At 34.5% G+C, this 20,673-nt stretch overlaps 2 protein-coding genes across 2 annotated transcripts; one reads left to right on the forward strand and one right to left on the reverse strand.

Moving 5' to 3' along the window:
- Positions 1 to 1,157: 1,157 nt before the first annotated feature.
- On the forward strand, positions 1,158 to 7,461 carry LOC128231545 (4-hydroxyphenylpyruvate dioxygenase-like). Its single transcript, XM_052944538.1, has 13 exons — positions 1,158 to 1,208; positions 1,303 to 1,329; positions 1,966 to 2,028; positions 2,687 to 2,791; positions 2,911 to 2,956; positions 3,130 to 3,212; positions 3,658 to 3,854; positions 4,180 to 4,257; positions 4,492 to 4,654; positions 4,830 to 4,901; positions 5,014 to 5,130; positions 5,428 to 5,550; positions 5,809 to 7,461. Exons 1-13 carry the CDS (start codon positions 1,206 to 1,208, stop codon positions 5,881 to 5,883), a joined length of 1,152 nt encoding a protein of 383 aa, XP_052800498.1. The 5' UTR covers positions 1,158 to 1,205; the 3' UTR covers positions 5,884 to 7,461.
- LOC128231546 (general transcription factor IIH subunit 3-like) lies at positions 7,438 to 20,094 on the reverse strand. The gene is made up of 12 exons (XM_052944539.1): positions 19,918 to 20,094; positions 18,583 to 18,671; positions 17,886 to 17,992; positions 17,468 to 17,604; positions 17,108 to 17,170; positions 14,722 to 14,780; positions 14,441 to 14,515; positions 14,198 to 14,251; positions 13,841 to 13,909; positions 8,785 to 8,920; positions 8,312 to 8,348; positions 7,438 to 7,782 (listed from the first exon to the last, which is right to left on the reverse strand). The coding sequence occupies exons 1-12, from the start codon at positions 19,922 to 19,924 to the stop codon at positions 7,725 to 7,727; spliced, it is 891 nt and encodes a 296-aa protein (XP_052800499.1). The 5' UTR covers positions 19,925 to 20,094; the 3' UTR covers positions 7,438 to 7,724.
- Between the last annotated feature and the right edge of the window lie 579 nt (positions 20,095 to 20,673).

Genomic DNA, 20,673 nt, shown 5'->3' on the forward strand with positions numbered 1-20,673 from the left:
TCAGCAATTGCTCCCACAAAGCGCAATGCATTTTTCATCAAGTTCGTATTTAACATGAATTTGTAGAATAATACAGTGTTCAGATCATTTGGACCATGAAATTAAAATGCAATCCGGCTGCAATGATTCAAAATGTATTCTTTCAATTACCATCATAGTCCTGTGCGAGGGTAATGTATAGCAAGGGAAATAAGTGGTGGGACAGATACAATTAATATATTGTGCACGAGTGTGATCGATGGACTCAACTATGTAGAAAATACACACTCAAATTAAGTTGACAATGGCAGATGGATATAGCTTTAAATAGGATTATGTTAATAAGGTTTTAATAATGACCGCTCACGCCGCTTGGTTTGGATGTCGGTCAGATTATTGAAAACCAACTTGACTATCAAAGGCACATTTAGTTCTTATATTCTTGTTGAAATAGCTGGCTTTGTTAAACCACACATATGAGATTAATTAAGCGTAAATGTACATGAATGATTGAGGCCCCGATATGATTGTTGGTATTTATAGCTATAGATTGTTTGGCGTCAAGCTTTTGACATATGTAAAAAGTAAGAAATAAATTTGCTTAAGAACAGAAATCTGTTTATTTTAAATATGGAATATAATACATTCAATATATTTCATAATAATACTTTTGTATTACGTTTAAATGCATTTTCCGATTGTTTTTGACGGAAAACAACCAATTTAATTTCCATTGATTGCATTAAATGAATAAAATCATGGTCATGTGAGTTGTATGTAGTTTTGAAGTGCTTTTCACGCATACTCGAGCACACTTCAACATTTTGTTATAGTCCAAGTGGGCGTATTTATTACGAATGATTATGGTTTAAAAATATATATATAATCTCAACAATGTTTAAGATTTTTTTTCTAAACGTTTCCTGTTGAGTTTTTCTCTACCTTTTATGGAAGAGCATTCAATTCTCGACGTGGGTTTAAACAGTAAATGTAGATTGAAGTGTTCGCTCATAAAAAAATCATCTGGCTGAATCTAAGCTGGACTAAGAAAGAACTGTAATACAAAACTTAATCAGTAAGTTTAAAACGAAGTTTGAAATATTGCCGGGCCTCAACTCTAAACGGAGGTGTGTCAATATTCTTGTCGCTCATTGGTCACACCTCATGGCCTTCATCCAATTAAAACACATATAACATTTCAGTCAGTGTTGTGACTGTTTGGAAATATGGTGAGAAGCAATTGTTATGCAATTAAATACATTCTTTTCCTATGATAGCATAATAGCTTAGTTGTGACTTTATGTTTTTCCTTTTCCTTTCCAGACTACATACACGAACAAAGGACCAAAAGTAAGTGACAACTGTTAAATTAATACTTTTTTCATTGTTTATTTATGAAATATTTGACCTTGGTAAATGTGTATGTAAATTTGTTAACTGGCAATAAGCCATGAAATGCTATTGCGTGTTATTTTTTCCTTGTTTATCGGTTTTAAGGGGGATGAATATACATCTAATTAAAACAAAACATGTCGATACTTAAATGTAAACTAAGTATTATGTGTGAATAAACTAATTTTGAGTCGAGTCAGAACATGTAAACTGCACATTGTTCGGTCTTTACCTGTGCGATTGTAACATGCCTGAATGCATTTTATTCAATAATTTGACTTGTCAATGTCTTTAATATAGGACACAGTGGTTGAAATAGCGGCCAACAAAATATTTTATATACATGGCATTTTGTTTATATGTATGTAGTATATGCATATGACGTCTGTCATTGAAAAAACATTATATATTTTATACTTATAACTATACAATTAGTCTAGAGTATGCCATATTTCTTTATTTTTCTTTGAGCATTAGGTTTGAGTGAGAGGTAAAAGCACAAATAGTGGGAGACAATTGTACAATTACTCTCAAATAAAAAACACTTGAAACTTAAGTTTCTTTATAACATGTATGCTTGTTATTTCACTGTAGCCAGAGTCGGGGAGGTTTGTTTCCTTCCATCGTGTCAAGTTCTGGGTAGGAAATGCAAAACAGGTAAGCTTTACAGGATAACTTAAAGAATGATCATTCCTGGGCATGGGGGAGAGAAGGACTACCGTTGCCACTCCATGGGTCAAAGGCAGTGTCATTGACATGATGTATAAATATTCATAACTGTTTAAAGATGTACTAGACACATGATAACTCTGGAAAAAGTTAAGCATGTATACTTGAATTCAATATATTCTTTTGTTGAATAAAGGAGGTAATTATCAAGGGCAATCATAATCCAATTTAGCGCCATTTCAATTACAACTGCAAATCTACAACACGACGGCTTTATATTTGTTGTCATAAAAACCTTGATACAGTAGCTGTAATCAAGATGAAATTTTACTTTCTTAACCCTATGAGTAAATCATGTGCTGAAATATATTTGTATATTATGCTAATTAAGACACATTTAGCAATTGGGAAGAATTAACATAAATTATATTAATTGGTGACATGCTCATTAAACACCAGTTTTATCATTGCCAAGGTAAATCATACCTAATTTTAGGAGAAAGGTTTTTCTTATTGGTAAAATAGTATATACATGTATACCCATTAAATTTATTTATCTTTAAAATTTATTTGAATCTAAATAAATCAAGTGTTTAAGTGCATTTTTTTAAGATATAACTTATATTTTATTGTCACTGCTGCTCAGGCTGCCTCCTACTATGTCACTCGTATGGGGTTTGAGCCCATGGCTTATAAAGGCTTGGAGACGGGCAGTCGACAGGTGGCTTCTCACGTCATCCGCCAGAACAAGGTCAGCATTAGCTTCATCTTCCTTGTAAAGATTAAACTCCTAATCTGTTATTTAAATAATGAACTTTATTGGGAAGACCATCAGTACATGGTAAACTCATTATGATGCTTCTTTTTCAGATCCTCTTTGAATTTGAGAACATGCTGAATCCATACGAACCAAAAGGTAAGATGAGCTTTCAAGTTGTTAAGTCAGATTGTTCGTTTAAGTTTTTTTAAATTACAGGTTGTCATTTAGCTTAAGAAGTAAAATGATGAAAAAATCCCGACTTCAAGCAGAATGGGAAACTTATTTTACTTTTCTTATTTCTTTATTCATGTCAAATTATTCCCTTTTAGAGATTGGTGACCACCTCTCGAAGCATGGTGATGGTGTGAAGGACGTTGCTTTCCAGGTGGAGGACCTGGATGCTATCTACAAGGTAACATGCAGTTTTTTCTCGATAAACTCCATAAAGGCATTATGGTCTGTTCATGAATCACTGATTTATTGTATTTTAAGGTTTTCTGAAAATGGAAATAATTTGAACGCGGCATTACTAAAATTTGGTTACAAAAGAAAATGTTATGTGACATTAAAGGGAGCAGGTAGGGGCGCAGACACACCCCAGGGTTTTTTCACTGGGTAGCCTATCAAAATTTGCCTGTCAGAAATCACGCACTGTATCCTATATGCCCACCGCCACACTGGTGATGTGTGCATATCAGTTTATTAAAAAAGATAATAAAGATATATTTAATGTTAATATATTTTCAAAACAACAGGATTAAATAAAAGTATAGAAATATAACCTGAAATACTTAAATTAACTAGTATTAAAAAGGCAAATTGTCTTCTGTTTTGACTAGCCTTATGCTCATTTTCAGAGAGCACTAGAGCGTGGAGCGACAGTTGTCACAGAGCCATCAGAGTTGAGTGATGATGACGGGACAGTACGCTACTGCGTAATTCAGACGTATGGGGACACAACCCACACCCTGTATGACCTCTCTAACTACAAAGGCTTCTATCTGCCCGGGTACAGGAAGGTGGACCCTGACACAGACCCACTCACCAAACTCTTGTATGAATCTTTTATACGCATGTTATAATAGTACTACTTGTACTTTTTCAAGCATACCTTTTCATTGAAATGAATTTTAGACACTATTATATGACCTTTATCAAAACTGTTCAATTCCAATTAAATATAAAGCATTCACAAGTTCCCTGTGTTAGCCTAAAAAATAAAGATTTATTTTGTTCGATTTCACTGCTCTCTGTCTGGTGACAATTACTTAATTAAGGTTGATCAGTAATAATTACAGTTGGTTTGGAAAGCAGGTTTTTTTTTTTAGACTTAACATTGAATGTGATATTTAAATTGAACTTCACCAAAACTTTTACAGACCAAAAGTGGGACTGAACTTTACCGACCACCTAGTTGGTAACCAGCCAGATGATGAAATGACATCAATTGCAGAATGGTAAACTTTAAATATTCATTCATATAAAAGAATGCATCACCTTTGAAAATAAACAATAAACATCTTACTTGTATCAACAGAAGTACATATTATGTTTTCATTTTGTTGGTTAAACTTGAAAATTGGTCATGTTAAATTGCTGTTAAAAACTTAACAGTGTGTAGCAGTATTACAAAGTGCTTGTCATGAAATGAATTATTTTGTTCACATTTTTTTTGCCATTACCCCCTGTAGGTACGAGAAGAACTTGATGTTTCACCGTTTCTGGTCGGTGGACGACCAGCAGGTCCACACTGAATACTCTGCTTTGCGCTCCATTGTGGTAACAAACTTCGAGGAAACAATCAAGATGCCAATCAATGAGCCTGCTGTTGGAAAACGCAAAAGCCAGATTCAAGTATGCTAGCCCTAAAAATGTGATTCAAACTTACATGGAATAGAAAAATTACAATTAAATCTACCATACGCCTGTAATTCTACTTACGATTTGTCCTAGCAGTTCTTTGATGCAAGTGCTTTAATTATTCATTCTGCACTAGTGAATATTGTACTATGATATATTTTGTTTTCAGGAGTATGTCGACTACTATGGTGGCGCTGGTGTGCAGCACATTGCCCTCAATACAGATGATATCATTGATTCAGTAAGTGAAGTAGCTTATGCTATAAGATTTTCAATTGATACATATACCTGTGGTGTCCTAGTGTAAAATAAGGAAGACATAAGAATTATTTCATTTTTTTTGTTAATCACAGGTGACAAAGTTGCGTGAGCGAGGTCAGCAGTTCTTGTTGATTCCCAAGACGTACTACACGAACTTGCGAGAGAGGCTCAAGGCATCCAAGGTCAAGGTCACTGAAGACCTCGACATAGTGAGTTGACTTGGTCATAGATTATTGTGATTTGCCTTCAAGATATTATCATTCTAATTTCTGCTTAAATATTGATTGCTTTAATTGTCAAAGTCAATGAATTAAAGATTACAAGATTGCACAGGTGTGACCAAGAGAGAACTTAATGTTAAAAGTTTATTAAACATTATCATTCCTTATATTTGACAGTTTACCCTAACTCTCTTTAGCCAATATGGACATTAAAGCTGATTTGATAGATACATTTAACCAGTACTAACATCTATCCTATTTAATGCAAGTCTTGTATATCTGTAGTTGGAGAAACTCCACATCCTAGTGGACTATGATGACAACGGCTACCTGCTGCAGATCTTCACAAGGACCATGCAGGATCGACCCACTCTCTTCCTGGAAGTCATCCAGCGCAAAAACAACAGTGTAAGCAAAACAAGTAGTCATTGTTTAAATTGCTGGCACTCTAAGAAGTGATGATATTTTTTTTTTATTGAGGACAAACCACTTATAGCTCTGAAGGCTAGATGAGTTTCACAGTAGGGTTGTTATACAAGCATAAGTGTCACAGGATTAAGTCTGAACTCAAGCATATCATACTTTTTTTACTTCATATATTACAAATGCAGATTATTTCCTGAAACTGTGGTATTGCGTTTCTCATCTTCTATTTTCTAATTACAGGGTTTTGGTGTTGGTAATTTCAAGTCACTCTTTGAGGCCATTGAGGTTGAGCAAGCCGAGCGTGGAAACCTGTGAAAATGTTCCATGTGGATGCTGTACATTGGGTGCTATAGAGGGTGGATGATGTACCATAGCCATTGGGGGCCTTACATTGATGCTTAATGTTGATGCTGTGAAGACAAAGAAGATCTTATAGCTTTACATTTATATGTGCGAAACATGCATGTGCCTTCAAAGACTGAAAGATTGGTTTGTTTCTTGTGTATTTTTTATTGATGTTATATATATTCTCAGACAGAACATTTTTATTCTATAATTGAACAAAGTAAAGCACAACTCAACTTGTCCAAACAAAATGTAGTATTCTGAATCTTTGCTCAAAATGTACATGTTCATGTAAAATAATATGATTTTGTTCAGGCTAAATGGGAGACATGACTATGTTTAAATGGACTGAGGGCATTGCTTTTGGCCATAAACCATCCTAATTTGCAGTAGTTTAGTGAACATCAGGTCACCTTAAACCTTTTTCGATACATTTTTTTCATATCCTGCCAACATGCGTTTTGAAAACTGAGAATATCCAATGTTGACATGCCTTGATCAATTATGTAATTTTTGACCATCATCATTGAAATAAAAAGTGAAGTCTGCTAATGGCTTTGCTAGTTGTAAAGTCATGTATTTGTACCACCATATTTGATGGTCTTCATTCCGGTTAAATGTATACTTATACAACCCTTGTAGTGTAAGAATCCCTTTATAGATCTGAAAACATTCTGCAGGCTTATCATGTATATTTTATTTCCACAATTATGTACTAGAAGGCCTGAAAACACAGGTGTATATTTGACGGGCTTTGCATAGTTGTGTAAGGCAATTTACTATAAGAAGACAGCAGATTTTTATCTTCCAATATTTAGTGAAAGATCTGATTTTTTTATAATAGTTAAGAAAACTTTAAATATAACTAGTCAAGAATTGTATTAGATCCTTTTTATAGCTGAGGCCTTGTTCAAAATGTCTGTACTCAATTCAATTATATTGTTGTACATATGTGTGCATGAATTCAATATCTGTTATGGTATTATATTTACATTTAACATTTACCAAACATGACCTCTACAATATTGGTTGAAATCTAGTCCATATTTGTACATGTGCTATGCATTTATACTGGAGCAAGGTTATATCTGGAACCATTCCAATTTCAATCAACCTGCACTAATTTAAGACTCATTTGTGATCTTTCAGAAGTTGCTTAAGACCTTTATTTATTTTAAACCAAAATGTATAATCTTTTTATTAGTACTTGTAAATAATGGATGATATTTTTTATCATTTTGCATGAGTATTCTTTCTATATAGGTCTTGATGCTGTGCTTCAACAAAATTTGCTTATTCAGTTACACTACATTCCAAGCCATAATTTACACATTTTACAGTTTACAATTTTATTGTTGTGTACATAATCATAAGCTTACACAAGTTTTTCAAGACATTTGATAATGCCTGTTACTTACAATATAGTTTCTTTTTAACATTTAGAGATTTCATATATATTTTTCTAGTTATCAAAATCGATATGTCAAGGTCAATGTGTATCTACGTGATAATCATCTGTTTACTGAAATAAAACTGTTCCCAAAAATATTTCTTGTTTTTACATTTTTTGTAAAGACATCATTCATATAATCAATATCAACAAAAAGAGCACACATGTCAATGAAACTTCCTTTTTTGTTCATAGCGCTGTACACTTAGCTGAGGTAGCACCAATCTTCCCTTTCATATTGAAACACAGTCCTACTGTTCCATGCTCTCAGCACCATTCCTACTGCCTGTATCATAAGGCACACCATGTGCCATGCTATGGTCCAGTCAGCTGTAGTCTTCAGTCCACATGATCGGCCTGTTCATTTCTTTATCTTTCTCTTCACCATCTTTGGAGGAGCCATGATCTTAAATGTAGTTCTGAAATTGGAAAAAATCTCAAATAAAGACTTTGTGGAATGGAGGTCAATTCAGTTCAACAAAGAATTTATACATGTATCTCTGATTGAAGGATGTGACATTTACGACACTAGTCAAAGCCTATGTCCAACATTCTAACAATATACAGATTTTTAGCATGTCTCTCTTTCGAACACTATTTCATGTAAGAAGTCTTCTTATACTCTAGGTTTTGTTATTTGTGGAGTCATGCAAATACTTGAACCTTATACAATAACTGGAAAACCATGCACATGTTAACTATGAGAATATGCATGCAAGTCCTACCACCATTCGGTGTGTTTCCAGCAATAACACTTACGGTGCTCTTATTGACCTATATGTACTTTCTTCATTTACAGTAAGTGGTTATTTTAATACACTGCTGGTCACCAGAAACCCAAACCATAACTGGCAGCTAAAAAGGCTTTTTTTTGTAGTAATTCAAAATAATGAAGCTATCCATACTTATGTGTTAAAATGTTTTGTTAAGACAAGAGAATACACTTACTGGCATGTTGAACAAATTGGGCTGAAGTTGCAGAAAACTAAAATAGAAAATCGGTCATATAGAAGTGAACTGGAAATCAGCCAAATGTGAAGGTCGAGTCATTTTTTATATAATGAAATGGTACTACAGGCATAAAGAGCCATTATAATATGACAATCAAATGACAATTCATCATTATTGTTAACAATTTAAACGTACAGTAAACGTGTCATTTAAGAGGTTTTACAGTTTTGCACAAGAAATTTATCAATGATACTAGGTCATTTATAAAACTATCAATTAAAGATAGTTTACTGTACCAGTTTTGACCAAACAAACTAGTATAATTGACCCTTTATTGCACCATTATTTAAACAAAGATATCATTGACTAAGAATACTTAATAATCTGTCATCTGCTTAAAAGTGACATATATTCTCAAAGTAAACATGAATGAGGAATGGTCATGTACAAACAAATATTGAAATACACACTGGAGAGGCATACGGAGCAGACATAACCAATGTCAATGAGGTTTCTGTGACAGAAGCATGCTGCCCGGTAGTCAACCTGGACGCGGGGTGGAAGGGTCAGCATGTCACGTGACCCTGGGTCTGGCAGGTACACCCACTGACAAAAAAAATAATACATATGTTCACTTATGGATGTTATACCAGTATGTTTGTCATAACATCTAATCAATAAAGACAGTACCATTAAATCTTCGAGTTGCTATTAGTAACATACAGCAAATGTCATTTTTAATTTGTTAAGACTATGTTTCAATTGTTAAATTTCTTTACTGAGCCTTAATTTGGTACAATTAATGTTTAATCACATGCTTAATTTACCGTATTATACCATGCATAGTCATATCAAACATGCATACATTCATATACCAGCTAAATAAATGTAAAAAGTGTGCGATCAATAAAGTACATTTATGTTGAAATAATTCATAACTTAGTCTCAACGAAGTTATAATTGCATTAATTTACGGAGTTACAGTTTTTGGACAGATAAATAATTTAGTTCTCAATGAGCAAACAAAAATGCAAAACCTTCAAAAGGCAAAACAATTCATACATTTTGAGGAAGATGGAAGAGAGTGTTTACAAGAAATGCTGTTTTCAGTCATATATTGAAGTTTTACAACCAAATTAGTTGACAGACTCTGCCTTTAATGAATCTTTTAGTTTTAAAAGCAAGTATAACAAGTGTTTACATTATTGCCTCCGCAAATGGGATTGCCTGACCGATTTACACCTAGCCATTTAAAAAGGCTCTGACAAGAAAACCTACAAACTTTCCATTTACATGTAGTAGTTACTTGGTTTTATTGATTGAGCTGTTTAGCAGTTTGCTCATGCATGCTGGCTAGTAATAAATGTGTTCATACAGCCAGACAAGCAAAAAAATCAAGGAGATTTCAAGGATAGATAGATAGATAATTCTTTATTTCCTCCTTTGAAGAAGAGATTTCAGGGCAGACTCGCCCATGGACCTGATGTCAATAAGTTTCATGCAATGTTTACACATTGCTTTGTGTTTATTTTCATGATAATCCAGCAAAGGATGAGCAAACAAACACTTTTTTGTTGAAATTGCAAGACATATTAACAGCAAAACTGGAAACGGAAATAGACTGAACCAGTGCTCATGTTAATCATCCACTTGAGACTAAAACCTGTATTATTACACACAATACAACAGATTTGAACAGCAAATACAATTTCATTTACCAACAAAGCATTCACTAAGACCAAATTTTCTTTGTAAAGATGGACCTTTCTTATTACAGACAATCCATTTGGACAAGAACAAGCAACTTTAAGGACTCTTTTTCGAAAATACAGGCACTTTTCAGGAAGATTTCAAGGCAAAACAAAAATTGAAGTAGTTTAAAGGAGTTTTTTGCAAATTTCAGGAGTTTTCATCCAACAGCCTAAAATTGGAGTACTTTTCAAATCTGTGCGAACTCTGAATAAGGCATTCCCACCAATACTTAATAAGTCATAAATATTTGTGCTCAATTTAACCATTGATTCAGCAGCCCACCTAGTGTAACTAATGTCTTAATATACAATAACTATTACTTATGATGTTATGATTACACTTTAAAAGTAGAACATTTACCAGTGAATGCTAGTGAATAGCATTCTTTTTTATTATATTCTGAATCCAAACCATCAACACAATAAGTATATTATTTATACCATTGTTCAAAAGGTTTTTTTATAAACCTATACCGGACACCTGCAATGCTGTTCCACAATCATTTCATTCATACAGCATTTCATTCACTAAGTGGGTAGTATTGGTTAAAACTATCTAGCAAGGTTTATCAGTGGTATTACTCCACAATATCAGATTAAATACCAGTTTCAATAATCAATAGTAATAATCAATCACACTAGTATCAAGAATGACAATTAAGCCTACCAATGACTGCGTCAAAATTGGCAACAAGATAGCATAAATGACTTGTTCAAATATTCTCTCAGATAATATCTCTTAAAGAGTCTCAGTCTTATCTTTGGACTGTTTTCAATAACATGTTTTGAATGGCAAAATTGTTTTACAAAACACTAGTTAAACCGAGTAGTGGGAAATTCAGATACCAAATAACATCAGCAAGGAAATGGCACTATTAAATGCCTGTTAAATCAACTTTTAACACCCCAGTAAGGTCTCAGTAAGCTTATTGTGGTTGCAAGTCATGTTTACTAATGAGGTCAGTAGTTGAATGGCAAAATAATCATCAGTACCACAGAGGCTGAAGGTAAGGAGTAATTGATTAACCTGACTGTGTTTGGACATGATGAATCAAGCACAGCCTTGTTCGCTCCTGTTGTGACAGAAATGGACATTGTCTGTGCCTCAGATAAACACGTCAATTTCACTGGGCCTGTGCCAGAAAACATGCTTTAACATCAACAAAGGCAAGATATTGCAGCTGATAAGTTCAGACGAAAACTGTCAAGTCCAAACAGTCAGCCAGAGCTATTTAAATGGACAATTACCAATATATTTACCATTGAGAAATTTTATTGACATTAAGCAAGATATTTAAACTACATTTAAACATGGCTTCTTTCAAGATATTTGCCATTGCTTCAACATTTTAAATCCAGAATCTAAGACCAGCTGACAAGAAATGACTTGAAATGACAGAACTTGATCATTGCTCTGTCCAGCATGAGATGAATTGACATTGGTGAAGTCTATTCATGCTGCTGCAATGATTATACTTGTATTGCGACATGTTAGCCTGGCATGCAGCCATCTGCAAGTTCAGACAGTTCCAATCATGAACAGTCAAGCTTTCACCTGTATGTGACATGTCAAATGGAAAACTGTGATTGCCAACAGAAATGGAATCGTCCACATATTGATTACCGTTGTTGATACCTTGCAACTTGTATGATGTTTGAAACATTTAAATAATGTAAATGTACAAACTGATTTTATTTTGTTCATGAATGATCATTTTAAAACCACTGTTGCAGGGATGGGATTGACCTGGCAGCCGGAGGGCTAAAACATTTTCGGCCATGGGTTTATGGGGCGCTCTTTGGGTCAAAAGCGCACTGCTGTAGAAGAAAAAATGGCTTTTTAGAAGCTCTTTTGAGGGCTCTCCTGACTTTAATTTGAAGCAAACTGGAATATTAACTTATAAAACTGAAAGCAACCAAATAAAAATTTTCAGGTAAAAAAAATATATATTTTTTTTTTTTTTGTGTGTGTGTGGGGGGGGGGGGGTCTCTGGGGCCATAAGATCCGCGGAATTCCGCGAATCCGCGGACAAATCACATCCCTGCTGTTGATGTTTTTTAAAAGTATCGCTAAAAGTCATTTTATCACAGGCCACATATAGGGCAGATGTGAGACAGGTTAGTGGGACACACTACACAGGCCCAGTACAAGGTCCGATGTGAGACGGGTCAGAGATACCCACTACACAGGCCCAGTACAAGGTCAGATGTGAGACGGGTCAGAGATACCCACTACACAGGCCCAGTACAAGGTCAGATGTGAGACGGGTCAGAGATACCCACTACACAGGCCCAGTACAAGGTCAAATGTGAGACAGGTCAGTGGGACCCTCTACACAGGCCAAGTACAAGGTCAGATGTGAGAAAGGTCAGAGAAAGGTGAGATATGGGACAGGTCAGAGAGACCCACTACACAGGCTCAGTACAATGTCAGATATGGGACAGGTCAGTGGATGCAAGGCAGCCTTTGTCATACAAGGAAAAATTTTTTTTTTTATACATTTACCACTGAATTTAAAGGTATCAAATGATTTTAGTATTTGATTGTTTTTACTTCTTTAAATAACAAGCAGCATTATAAGTATTATGCAGTAGTTTATATCACCATTGTGAAGAAAGCCATAGTTACTATCCTTTTCGAGAGCTCAGAACTTGCCACTGGTCGGCTCAAGAATTCTTTGGTGAGAGGCACACATGTTAACCATAAGACCACTGTCATTATCAAGTATCTCATTACAATGGCAGCATTAAGCATTGGCATTAATGAATTTTAAGTAAACCTTTGTTTCATTATGAAACATCTTATTTTCAAATTCAATTTTAAACAGCTGAATGGAATTTTCCATTTTACAAAATTCACAGGTGCAAGGGAAACAACTCCAATGTAGGAACATGACCAAAATACACAAACATAACTTCACCTTAAAAAAACTTGATGTTTTTACTGTAGTAGATCAATTCAACAAGTTGGACTAGTATACTTAACTGACACAAGATGTTATATGATTAAACTAGCAGTTGAAGGGGTAAAACAATTTCAGTGAGGGATTTGAGGGCCACTTTAGGCCTCCAATGGGATGAAGCCTCCTGTTCAGAGGCAAATCTGGCCTGAAGTTCCTTTGAGGGCTCTCCTTACTTTAAATATGAAGCAAACTGGAGTGTCAATACTAACAACAAATAAACTAACAACCAGTAGCAGCCAGTTAACTTTTTGTAATCACTAAAAACAAATAATAATTGGGGATGGGGTGTGTTGAGCCATTGGATCTGGGTATATCCGTGAATCTGCAGACAAGTAACATCCTTGGGAAGCACCTAGTTGAATCTTTGTAATCAATAAAAGAATTGGGGAAAGGAGGGTTGGGGGTTTAGCCATCGAATTTGCGGACAAATCACATCCCTAGGCCCAGCAAAGGCTCTGACATTCAATATTGGTACAAACTGCAAATTTCGACCATAAATAGGTAGTGAAAAGGGATGGCAAATTCAGACTTGATTGGAAGCCTTCTGAATGATATTACTTGAAGCAGCTTTCAGCTAAGTTCAAAGTAATTTGTGCCAAGAAACTATTGAACTATCTGGCAGCATTTATATATACATTTATTACAAACCACCCCAGAAAGCCTTTAGTTTTATAAGCTAATGGCAAAAAATGACCAGGAACCTCCACCTATAGAACTTCTTTATTTTATCTCCCTGTGTTGAGATATACAGTTTAAATGGTTTACACCACTAAACAAAATATGAAGGTGTTATTTTTACAGCGTCTACTCACCAGCAGATATTGCAGCAGGCCTGCAGGCTGTGGAATCTTGAGGTATATGCCTCCTGTGATGTCACATGCCTGGAATGATGTAGGACCTTTATTTAGTTTAATTAAATACTCAGATACATTTCATTTCTGGACCATAATTAGTGTATGAATGTTACCAGAGTTATTCATTTACACGAGTCAAATCGATGCTATAAATGAAATGACCCAGCTTGTCAGGGATTGATTAAATTGTGGCACTTCTGAACACCATAAATGTAGATGATTTCCATTTGTTTATACATGTTTTTCATTAATGATGACAATTATGCTACATGTATTTATAATCCAAAAATCACACCAGCCAATAAGGGTGCTTACCTGCTGGAGAAGTCCTGAGTCTGTGTCCAGGACACAGGCATCAATCACCACATTCTGAAGACCAAACAATACAGAACACCTTTTATTTTATATGAATGAACCATCTTTCCTCAAAAGAGCACTTATTTATAACCAGCATCTCCATGTTTAAAGTAGTGACAAGAAACTAAATATGTTATGTTAAAGTTAAGTTTCTACCTCATCCCTTTTCATCAGTCAAAACTGAGAATACACATAAGTTACCTGTTTCTGTGCTGTGAACACGGAGTTCATGAGGTTCATGTACTGGGCTGGGTTGTCCTGTGATGCCTTTACAACCTGATAAAGATGTGACAAAATGATGTTTGGTAAAGTCTATAGCGTTAGAGAGTTTTTTTCAGTTGTATCCGGAACTAGATTATATCAATGACACATAGATTAGGTTGCAATGTTTTGAAATACGGCAAACAAGATCCAGTCCATTCTGTTGAGATAGAGGTTCATTTAGAAACATGCAGGATGATAATAAGGGAAAATTAACACACCAGTATTCTTGAAGAAAGTTTCACCCCATGGGTACACTCTTTTTCCATTCTGTGAATATCTTCAACTTGTTAAGGGCATAACACTTTTCTTTTACACACAACTTTCTTTTACTGATAAAATGCAAACATAATTTTTAGGGATGCAAACGAATATTCGAATATTCGAATATTCAATCAAACGTTTGGTATTCGAATGTCAAAATCGGTATTCGAATATTCGAAAAAAAAAATTCAATAAAGAGAACAAAACACATTTTGCCTTCATCACTGATGTTGTTTATAAAGCTCGTTTATCTTGTTTTTACAACGATTGGCCCCTAATCCCAGAGGTGTGAATGTGATGACTAGACACGCGACATGTGTCATTTAGGGACATTTCGTCGGGTACTATAAAAAGTCCCCCTACTTTTACAATAACTGGCTAGGGATCGGCTTTAACACCAATGTGTTGTCTTGGCTGCAAATTATGCTGTGCAAAATAGCGCAAAACGAGGTGATGATATAAATGCCACAATAATGTAATATTGTGCTCAATAATGTTGTTGCATATATGTGCTTTAAACTGTTTTCATCTTTCAATACAATTTTCGTGCTTTGAAATGGATTTTTGAATATAATTCCTCTATTGTTGTACAATAAATAAGTCCAATCCACTTATGTTTTCGTTTTACTATTTTACTAGTTCCCGAGTTGGTTTGAGTTTTCCATAGTTATATTTAGTCAGTTTAGAGGTCAATCTCAGAACGAGGCTGATCATCCTACGGAAAGACCTTCCATTGGCGCAAAACACTGTTTTACAAGGAATCCATCTAATTTCACATTGTTTACAAAAGGCAGCGGAATTGAATTATTCGATTTTGTTGTTTGTCTGTTTATAATGTATTGCTTTTTACTTCCTGGAAATGGAGAATTTCAAAGGCTCATTTGGGGAAATCAGGGTCAGCCGCGCGTACTGGATACGACAAAATTGGGTTTAAATGCCCCGGCTATTACTTTAGCGAATAATAATAGTAGTTTACATCTTCTAAAATATGTATTTCGCTAATCGAATATTCGATCGAAAGAATTACCGAATATTCGAATATCTGTTTTGCCATTCGTTTGCATCCCTAATAATTTTGTTTCTGTCCTGAATGAATCATACTTGTTCGATGTAACATATTTAAATACTTGTCCATATCATTTCAAAACAAGAGTGCCCACTGTCACAACATACACCTGTCTTAACTTCAGGACAATGGACAAAGGATTCTACAGTTATTGATTTGACAAGACCGATTTCTACTATTAAAGGTTGATAACTCTTGTCAGAGTGACTAGAGCAATATGGCTGGTTATCAAACTTGTCAGAAATATAATGCCCATACACATTCTGACCCAGGTAACAGGGCTTAAATTTAATTTTTTTGGATACTCGCAATTTTTTGCGAGTGCTTATATTTTCAACTCGCAAAACCAGACACTCACTCGCATTTTTTTAAGGCAAATCTTTGTGTTTGCTAGGCAAAATATATATTGTATAGAAAACAATGATTTAAGTTATAGTTTAATTGATTTAATGAATTATCATGTAATTTTACAATAAACGATATCATCATATATGTAACATGGACAGTACATACTGAGGAAGTCTGATAAAGCCAGTAATGGCAGTATTGGTCTGTTCAAAATATTTTGAAAAGGTTCCTTTTGTCATCTGTGTTGATGGTCAATTTAATGTACAACTCCCTCTTCCACTTCGAAACAGTTTTAACGGACAGATTATTTCATTTTGGCTTCTTTTTGGGAACTGATTGATCATCGCCATCAGCGATTTTAAATCAACATGCGTAAAAAATCTTATCTTTTTGCTTGTCATCATTATACAGACTGTGTCTCGATACTATTATCGCTAAATACCGCCGCTAGAAAAGGAAATGAAAGACCAGTCTACAAAACTGCAGAGTAACGAGTAATTGCCACATAGTAACAAGTACCTGCCGGTGCGCATACCGTTAATCTACGTAATCAATTTCTGTATGTTTATCGGAAAATAAAAATAGGCAACTCTTAAATTAGTGTTATACCTATATTGTGCAGGAATTGATCACCGATTATGTTCATATCTCTTTCAAGGATTGCATATTTTCTCGCAAATTTTTACGAGTGTCTTTAAATTCAACTCACATTTTCCAATTTTGGCTCACATTTTGCGAGCGTGCGAGTGCTAAATTCGAGCCCTGGGTAAAACTATAATACTTCCCAGTTTTTTAAAAATGAGCGTATAAAATTGAAGGCATTTTAAGACAGAAATAAAACTGACAAGCTACACATGAAAACCACTGTGCATTTAATCTGTTATGTGTGTAAAATACATGGGTTGTTGTGTTTCTTTTATAAAGGATACAGCAAAGAGCCATTGCCAGTGAACCTGCAATCAATGAATCATTCTCAAACTCCATTTCCATACCTGAAACAACACACATATAAATATAATTACATTTCTGAATAAAATGAATTGCATTTCATATAAAGTCCTCAGAATTTACATCAATTATCCAATACTATAGAACAGATTAAGCACTTTCAATTTTAATTGCCAATTAAAATAAGCATACTTTTGCAAAACACATGTAGTATCAATAACAATAGTAATATTAAACCAAATCTAACCCAAATACCAAGAGTCTTGTGACTGATTCTACATTGATTAAAAAGGAAGCTATTACTTATCTGAGAAAAGTGTATGGCTGTGTTTCAGACTTACTGTTGATGACGAGGTCCTTAATTTCGTTCTTCACCTGATCATTCATTCTCTCAAACAGCTCATATTTGCCATCATTTGTTTGCTCATCTCCCTCAACATCTTCTGTGCTCAAGTTCTTCTTCGGGTATAAAAAGTGGCTGAAGAAAAACAATGAGAGGACCTCTAGAATTATAGATTTAACAAAGAAGAAAATTTGGCAATAACATGTATAAAGCAATGAAAAATGAATGGATTATTTTAAATTTTAAAATGTCACAAAAACAACATTTCTTCACTGCTGCAATTTCTGACAGTACATCTTTTATGCAACAAGTTTGCAAAAAAACTTCTGACTTCAGCAATAAATAAAACACTCAGTATTCTGATCGTTTACCCTGGGACAGGGTAAGCAGTGCATCCTAACACCTTCCTGACATACCTTGCATTACAGTGAGCTGCGATGATGGCAAGCTTGTTGCTGTGGTTCATCATGAGATGAGAGTTGGCAAACACCATCACACTGTCCACACACCTAGTCAATGTAATCTGTAACACATGTATAAAGGCTCAAACATCCATCTTCTATGTTCTTTACACTTTGATAGAATTAACCACTTATTAATTATTCTTGTAGCTGCACACGTTCTTGTTACATGTAGGAAGAATTCAAACCAGATTGCCCAGTCACCAAAAAGTAAGTGCAAGTAGTTTTAATTCATAGAAACAATGCTGACGGCATAAAACATTTTCAAGATAATAATTTTGAAATTTTAGAATATTTGTTTTAATACCATTTCAGGTGAACATTATGATAGCAATTTGTCAGCTGGTTCAAGTCATTGAGATGAAAATAATGAAAAATGACACTGGGACATTTTCATCAAGAACATGATTTCAAACTAAAAACAGATTTTCAACAATTAACCAGTGGCCAACATTAGCACTAGCCCACCAGCCTTGCACTAATAAATGCTCTCTGAGCTTTCATTCAAATTCTGTTTTTTTATATAACAATTTGAAACCAAACATTGGTGTAAGAATAATAAGATTTGGATGAGTGGTTAACATGTTTATTACAAATTAGCACCTAGATTTCTTGATGAAACAACAACCCCCTTGTTTTTTCCCTACGGTACCTGTCTGTCTGATCCCTTGAGGTTCCGCCCCCACCATGCAGGGTTGGTGTCCAGCACCACAACCACCAGACTGTTCACACTCTCACCCTCTAAAGTACACAAAAATAACACAGACTTATTTTGACAATGCTTTTTGGTTTGACCAACATACTGCATGAATACTACTCTTATAGAATATATCACCATATAACTAACACCATTTGAGGACAGAGGTTCTCTTCATTAGGCCAATAGAATTTTACTGATATTTTAAAAGAGGTGTATCTTGACTTAAGTTGAGACTTTGGAACAGTGGGGCAAATAACATTTTCATTTAATTTTATTCTTATTGACTGAAATATTATTGCTTTTATAATAACAAAATTTATTGTTTTGACAATACTGGTTGACATCACAAATCCGAACACTTTTTGAGCTTTTTCACAATTATCTTGGAGAGTTTTTGTTGTAGTAAATTAAAATTGTGTATGAAACATCTTTGGTTAATGTGACAACATCTATCAAAGTACAGATTCACGATCTCATCAATTTAATGTCGAAAATCGTTCATTTTATAGACAGTAAATCACCCTTAAAGTTAAGCCATGGAGGGCACAAATACCGAACACTTGAAAAGCGAAAATACATGGTCATACAATTATAATTAATAAGTATGCTATATATTAAATAAACACTTAGCTGCAAAGTTATTTATTGTTTATGACGTGATGCGCGTGCGCCCTCTGACGTCATTCCCCTGTGTGCTATATTTTGATCTTTAAGCATATTAACATTGAATGGCATTTTTTTTAGAAAAATACTCAACAAAACAAGATGAAACTTTGCAAGTGAGACCAAAGCAAGCCTTTGTATTGATCTAGATCATCGAATAATCGATCCGGCAAACAAACGTGTGTTTTAGCTGGTGTTCGGGATTTGTGCCCTGATCGGAAATGTACCATCAACCAGTACAGTAGCTGTTGTGTAAAAACATGGACCACGGCCATATCAATATTGAGGTCGCAGCTATGATTTCTGGTATCATGTAGCTGCTTGACCTCAATTTTTAAAAAAAGATGTGACCACTAGTCATTCTAAAATGCCGTCCAGGCTTTTTTTTTTAATGAAGGTTAGCCTAACCATTATTAAAAAAAAAGCCTGGACGGCATTTTAGAATGACTAATGTGACCACCAGCAATGAATTATATTTAATCGACAGCTTTCATTGATTTGGCATTCAAATGTCCAAGAGCTTATCGGGTAAACATATAGTCGATTTTCTAAAGGTGCAAACGATTTGACAATTGCTTCAACAATTTCACTAGGATTATTTGCAAGAGGATATTATGCACTTACCCGACATATCCTTTCTGTTTCGAGGTATCGGATGTTTTCGTGAACAATTATCAGCAATTATTCAATCATTATTATTACTTCGTATTACACAACAAAATAAAAAACGGCTGCCCCTAAGTTATGTTCGAAAACAGCCGAAAAATAACGACAAAATTGTCCTCTTACTATACACCGCTGTGATCTAAAATACACTGCCGTAAAACACAAAGGTTAAATTATACCATAATTCTCATTGACATCTCCAAATTTATTACACAGTGACCTCCCCTAACAATATTTTAAATCATTGGCATCTCGCAGTTTCCTACCCAATGCCCTCTCCTAGTTAGCTCACTAAAGACGAATAGTCATACATGTACATATACAAGAACAAAAGTTTTGATAGTAAGCTATCTAGTTCTTTATGATATTACCTTTTTTCAAATAAGGGTTTAATGAAAAATTGTGGGTTATAATATCCTGGACCTATAAACCAGGTCTGTGACAACATTAAGTGATTGATGGGTTTACATTGAATGAAAATTTGCTACAAGAAAAACTAATTTAAAGGAAAATGGAATTTGTACGTAATCTAACCAAGGACAATTCGTTGTATTTACTGTTTACTCGGAATCACATCTTAAATGGATTTGTACTGGTATGCATTAGATGAATAGAATACCGGTTAACACCAGATTTTATGTCTCATACCATTTTGTATTTTTCCCTTTAAATTTATATAATTGGCAAAAGTGTACAATTATTTGGAAAATCGGT

This window comes from Mya arenaria, chromosome 4 (assembly GCF_026914265.1).
Source record: "Mya arenaria isolate MELC-2E11 chromosome 4, ASM2691426v1".
In the NCBI taxonomy this organism is placed as follows: domain Eukaryota; kingdom Metazoa; phylum Mollusca; class Bivalvia; order Myida; family Myidae; genus Mya; species Mya arenaria.

Coding starts and splice junctions, on each gene's coding strand:
- LOC128231545 (XM_052944538.1), top strand. Junction 3,213..3,657: donor ACCTGGATGCTATCTACAAG/GTAACATGCAGT, acceptor GCTCATTTTCAG/AGAGCACTAGAGCGTGGAGC. Junction 3,855..4,179: donor GACCCACTCACCAAACTCTT/GTATGAATCTTT, acceptor AAACTTTTACAG/ACCAAAAGTGGGACTGAACT.
- LOC128231546 (XM_052944539.1), bottom strand. Junction 17,171..17,467: donor TAAGGACCTCGTCATCAACA/GTAAGTCTGAAA, acceptor GTGTTGTTTCAG/GTATGGAAATGGAGTTTGAG. Junction 14,781..17,107: donor ACTGGCAATGGCTCTTTGCT/GTATCCTTTATA, acceptor AACAAGTTGAAG/ATATTCACAGAATGGAAAAA.